The sequence below is a fragment of the Scomber japonicus genome, chromosome 17 (assembly GCF_027409825.1).
Source record: "Scomber japonicus isolate fScoJap1 chromosome 17, fScoJap1.pri, whole genome shotgun sequence".
NCBI lineage: Eukaryota > Metazoa > Chordata > Actinopteri > Scombriformes > Scombridae > Scomber > Scomber japonicus.
Window position 1 is genome coordinate 20,470,709 of NC_070594.1, and position 6,000 is coordinate 20,476,708.

The 6,000-nt window shown below is 37.9% G+C and overlaps 1 protein-coding gene across 1 annotated transcript; it reads left to right on the forward strand.

Moving 5' to 3' along the window:
• Window positions 1-2,383: 2,383 nt before the first annotated feature.
• On the forward strand, window positions 2,384-4,769 carry LOC128376854 (cysteine-rich venom protein TEL1-like). The gene is made up of 8 exons (XM_053336709.1): window positions 2,384-2,458; window positions 2,620-2,632; window positions 2,747-2,895; window positions 3,132-3,222; window positions 3,377-3,519; window positions 3,700-3,791; window positions 4,179-4,264; window positions 4,645-4,769. Exons 1-8 carry the CDS (start codon window positions 2,384-2,386, stop codon window positions 4,767-4,769), a joined length of 774 nt encoding a protein of 257 aa, XP_053192684.1.
• The last annotated feature ends 1,231 nt before the right edge of the window (window positions 4,770-6,000 follow it).

Below are 6,000 nucleotides of genomic sequence, written 5' to 3' on the forward strand. Positions count from 1 at the left end.
CCTCCACAGCAGACATGATCACACCATTACCAGTAGCCAAACAGCACTGACCAGTAACTCAATATTCAGAAAGCACAACACCCAAAAAATTCTACCTTCAATTAAAACCCAAGGCTGTAATGCTAAAGACTAGGTTAACCTGCCAAGTAGAGACACTGTCTACAAAAATGAAACCCCCAAACCCAGATCGACAGCCATCATGAGGAATATCATTTCCTGTGGCTATCTAGTTAAAGCGGAAAACTCTCTGTCTCAACCCTAGTCTTCATGGATAGTTGTGGTGAACACAAAGCCCAATGAGTTGGTCAGGCAACCAGTATGCTGGTGACCCATAGTTATGCACCAAAATGCACAAAAATAACAAACTGAAGCAATAAACAACAAATCCATGCATGGAAGTTGTTTCCAGTACCTACTGGAAAAGAACTTCCATGAACTGGCCATCTCTCTGAATTTCACCAGATCAGAAGTAAACATAAAACTTTCAAACAAAGTAGTTTCTCAGGCAGTTAGACATCAACCAACTGGTATGGCCAAAAAAACAAACACTAAATTGACACCACCCTTTAACTATGCGTAGGACTCTCCAGGATACTATAGGTTGCTTTAGGCCACAGGTACGAAAATACTCACAAAACAACAAACCTTTACGACCCCCCCGACTCAACATAGACAACAATCCCTGAGGACTGTCAACTAGCAACAAACTACACAAATAAACACACACTAATAAAAGGTGAAAAGATATTATGAAATTCATGTACATTTTTTTTTCAAATTGTGAAGCTTATAATATCATTTGTAATGAAGAAATTAGTTTTTTACACTTCAGTGCATAAATTCGTATAACTTTTTACTTCAAGGGTCCACCTAGAAACCAAATACAATACAACAGGAAAACAACTATGTGAACAGGAAGTCACATAACATTCTGAGATGTAACTTCCAAAAATATAATAAAACGTAATTACTTAACCATCTCATTATGCTGAGCTAACCATCATTATTTGATCTTATGATATTAGCATTATTTATTTTATTTTATTTTCATTTTCATTTTTTTTGGGCTTATGCCATTATTTTGTCAGTGCGTGACATAGAGGCCAACAGGAATCAGGGAGGGAGAGAGGGGAATGACCTGCAGCAAAGGTCCCTTGCTGGAATTGAACCAGAGACACTGCCTTTATGTGGCATGAGCCTTAAACTCAGCTACCAAGGCGCTCCTTGGCGTGACATTTTCTAAGTGGTTTACTATGTTTTTTTATGTGAAATTTCAAATGTCGGGTCAGAAATGTCGGCTATATAGCATACCTTTTACTCTTAAGTCAGTCGATTCATTAAAAAATCGAACCATTTTAGTATGTAAATATTTACTAACAGCTAATCCCTCCCTGACAAAATTTGCATGTTGACCATTTTTAGCAAGTAAACTAACTTTAACGTCATAGCTGTAGGCTAAGTTTGAATTGACAGCAACCAGCAACAGAAGCTTATAAACTACATGTGGATACAATTACAATAGCTTGGACAAGATCAAATAAAAGCATATATATATAACTTCTGTGCCCACATTTATGAGTGTGGGTCTACTGAGGAAATGAGGACAAGGAATAAAGGCTTTCCTTCACCTCAGGAACATGAGCCACATATGGAGACATCAATTTTATCAGCATTTAAGTGTAGTAAACAATCAGTCAAACTTTTAGGCAAGCATGTCAAATACACCAAGGGATATATAATTGAATATCAGCTGCACAGTAGGAATAAAAATAGCACATTTGAAAAACAAAAACATAAAAAACAAGGCTGTGGGAAAAAAAATCTTCACAGCAAACTGTTTTCTATATCGTTTCTTTTAGACCATTGTTCAGTATATTTCTTAAAATAAAAAGATTTTTTCAAATTCCCTGGCAGGTTTAATGATGAAAGTAGCTTTTACAGGACCTCGCAAAGTAATGAGAAAAGCAAGTCTATCAGTGTTCCCAGTGCTGTTTAACTTTTGTAATGTTGTTTGTTTGTAATGTTATCAAGATTTGATTTTGATAGCATGAGCACTTTTCTTTCTAATGTGCACACTTTCTCATCATAATCTTGTCTCTACATTAAGAATATAAAGAACATCCTGTTCAACCCGTTATCACAAAGAACCTAGACATATACATTGACACAGAGTTGACACTTTCAATACATCATCGAAGACATTTCACAGGTGTCATTTGACTATCTTCAGCTTGTTTGCTCTTACTAACTACTAGGATGCCCTTGAGTCTGTGTGTTTAGCTAATACGTTGTTTGTTTTGTTGTTCTGTATCATTTGTCAGTGTGGTCCTGTGTATATAAATGACACCTGTGGATCTCAGAGGTTGACAGTCCTGGATTGACCATGGCTAGCTTTACTTTCACCTTCCTGTGTGCCTTGTGCCTCTTTGCTGCTCTTCAGCTGCCTCCCGGTGCCAATGTAAGTATAAAAGACATGTCTTCTGAGATGCAAAGGCACATTTTTGAGATGTATTCATGAAGTGAGTTTTTTCTCAATAAACAATGTTAATTTCTCGTTTTAACGTGCAAAATGCTAACCTGTATTTTCTTTCTCTTTTCTGTACATCAAACTTGATGCAGGGTTGGTTTTTCCGTAAGTGTTTGTAATTATTATTCATCCTCATTATGTTCATTCAGACTCAGTAACCTCTACTGTTTCCGAAACTTGACAGTATCTCCTATATCTTTGCTTTCCTTTCTTATTCAGGTAATAGAGGTAATAGAGGAAGCGGAAGGGGGAGCGGCTCCTCCTCTGGTTCTAGCTCTTCCTCCTCCTCAGACGCGAATGAGATTGTGAACAAACATAATGAGCTGAGGAGAGGTGTTCGGCCTTCTGCTAGCAACATGTTGAAAATGGTAAAATTCTGGTGCATTAGGTGCATCTCATAGTCTCGAGAGCACGGCAAACTTCACTGGGCATGTGTGAAAAGATTCGGAACTGTTCCTTTATTCTTCTGATTTGTCCTTGATTTGATATTGCACAATTATGTAGCATATATAAAGATAAAATGATGTTCCAGCACTGAGATGATATAATGTATATAGTTGGTCTATGCTGATTTTACAGCCATTCTATCCTCTGCTCTCCACAGTCCTGGAGCAATGAGGCTGCAGCCAATGCTCGGAGATGGGCCAACAGCTGCTCCATGAACCACAGTCCTAAAAGCGCCAGAAAGATCAGCAGTAAGTTACTCCTTCCACCTTTCATTTTCATGTTTTCATGTGGCAGTGGTCAGGGAGGAGATACCATCATATCAGAGAAGGATGACATAACCAGCCAGTGATATTTATTTATGGATTCTCTCTCTTACACACCCCTTCTCCTCTTTGACTGCAGCTAGTGGCTGTGGAGAAAACCTGTACATGTCCAGCTGGAAGAACAGCTGGAGCAACGCCATCCAGGCCTGGTATGATGAGGTGAACGACTTCCAATACGGAGTGGGATCTGTGAACGGAAAAGTCATCGGACACTACACACAGGTGCCCTTTTATCCCACAACACTGTAGTTCTAATCACAATTTGTGTACATACATCATATGTCATTTCTATTCATAAAACAATTTTGACTGCTTAAAAACTAAATTAAAAACACATGGTGATACACACATTGCCACTAGCTCCTGATGATTTCACATTTGATCTTTTTTTCCTCTGCTCAGGTGGTTTGGTACAGGTCTAACTTGGTTGGCTGTGCCATGAAGCACTGCCCCGGCCAAGGAATGTACTTCTACGTCTGCCAGTACTGCCCACCGTAAGCACTAAACTTTTTTTTCATGATTTTTCCATTAAAATTGCAAGTCTAGCACATTTGTTGAATGCCTAGATGATTGTTATATGTTGATTAAGCTATTCTAATGCAAATAATTCTGAAAACATAATTTGAAGTATTTTGTGGTTTACCTGTAATTCTTGTAAGATGAATGCAAAAGTGGATACAACATAAGAGATGTAATGCCTGCTGTAGTGAGGAGAAAACCGCAATTTACATGTAATTAATCCTCATACACCTCACTCAGCAGTCATTAAATAGTCATTCAAAAGTGCTTTTCCTCTCAGAGCATATCTGTGACATATTTGGGCTGATATCCTGCGTGAGTCTTTATGCTGTTAATATTTGATATTCTGTCCTACATTTCAGTGGTAATTTTGGCCAAAAGATTCGCCCCTACAAGAGAGGACGCCCCTGTGGTGACTGCCCCAACGCCTGCGACAACAAACTGTGCAGTAAGTAGCAAATATTGATGCTGCAAGATGTAATCCTCTTTTTGTTGTGTTTTTTTTAACTACATTTTATAAATTAGTTTTTCCGTTGTGGAAAAATGCATGAGACAAATATATAGAATACACATCGAATATGTAGTAGTGACATAATATTGCATAAAATAACTTCAAGTCAAACTTATAAAATTTTATGGGAGTTATAACTTCATTAGTTTAATCTCAGTGAATAGAGCCATCACTGTTTCTCCAAGCACAGATGGAAAGAAAACACTTTGTTTATTCCTCCAGAATGTCTTCCAGAAGTCAATTTATAGGACCTTCACTCCAGTTTAAATGGCATGTTATTCATCTCTCATCTCTCTCTCTGTGTCTTTCTTTCTCAGCCAACCCCTGCCCCTACACTGATAAGTACAATAACTGCCCAAGCCTGAAGAAGCAGTGGGGCTGCAGCGGTGATGTTGGCTCTTGGTGTCGTGCCTCCTGCGAGTGCAACTCTCAGATTTATTAAATGCCTGTCCACATAGGCTCTGACTCATCAGTCAGTTTCAATAAAGATCTGCATCATCAATTGCTGTGTCCTCGTCTTACTCATCTGAAACCACCTCCCAAAATGTGACCTCTTTCTGCAGTTAGGAAAATAAGTGCTTCTCTCTAGTTTAACACTTCAGGCTGCTTGATCTGTTCAGTAATCAGTAAAGATTAAAGAGGAAATTTACTTTGGCACGCTGCCTGTCCAAACACTTCCTGCAAGGGCAGGTGCCTTTTGACTGTATAGTAAGTAAAAGTTGTAAACTCCAAAAGAGGAAGGAGAGCACAGTTGACAGGGTGGGCTTGGCAGAAGCAGAGAGGTAATTCCACAAAGTTTCCCCAAACCTGAGCCAGAGAACATCCCCAGTTTGAGGCCACACCTGCCGGCCAGGGCTACTATTAACAAAACAAGTGCTGATAAAATCTAGTCCTTTTGTCTGTTTGGAATATATTCAAGATTTCAGAATCCTGACTTCATATTTCAACTGATTAATGAGTGAGGACAATTAAAACACCCTTTCATTTCAACATGTCACACTGATAAGACTTGAAAGTACATTTTGGAAGTATATGATGTTATATGCAATAATCCAAGCTGCCAGGACTCCAAAGGGAGATTAAAAGGTAATTTCCTTTTCAATATGACGACAGTCTGACCTTGAAATAGGTTTCCAATGAAATACATGACTTCCCATTTAGACGGAAACACTGATTATGAAAAGTGAAGGAAAAACATCCTGTTATCCATGTAAACTTGTAGAGAATGTTCTAAACGTTTTCATCATTGTTGTGCAGTGAGAATGCCCCTCTTTTAATTATAGAAACAAAAATTCATTTCTGGAAAAGTTGGTATAGATTAAAGGTTCAGATATTCATACTGCTCTGCCACAAATTTGTTTAAGGATTCAATTATTGACAGAAATGTCATTATGAGATTGAGGATTTTGTAGATTAAGTAGCCAAACACTTGATAAAGTAGTTACAATAAGCTTTACCTCGACTAATGACAATTTAAAAAAGGCACTCCAATATTAATGCATGAGTGATAATGAGCATGTAATATGTATAATACTATGAAAGGGGCTATTTAGTACCTTAAGTTTTGTTAGTGTAAGTAAATTATGATGATAATACTATTGTGCTTTAACCTAAGAAAGATTTAATTTCCAGGACTTTTACTTCAACTTCAACTCTTATTCTTCCTTTGGGCT

What these genes read in the sequence shown, in the direction of transcription:
- LOC128376854 (XM_053336709.1), top strand. Translation starts at nt 2,384, where the DNA reads ATGGCTAGCTTTACTTTCACCTTCCTGTGTGCCTTGTGCCTCTTTGCT. An exon ending in TCATCGGACACTACACACAG is followed by an intron (nt 3,520 to 3,699) that starts GTGCCCTTTTAT and finishes TCCTCTGCTCAG; the next exon opens with GTGGTTTGGTACAGGTCTAA. An exon ending in CTGCGACAACAAACTGTGCA is followed by an intron (nt 4,265 to 4,644) that starts GTAAGTAGCAAA and finishes TTTCTTTCTCAG; the next exon opens with CCAACCCCTGCCCCTACACT.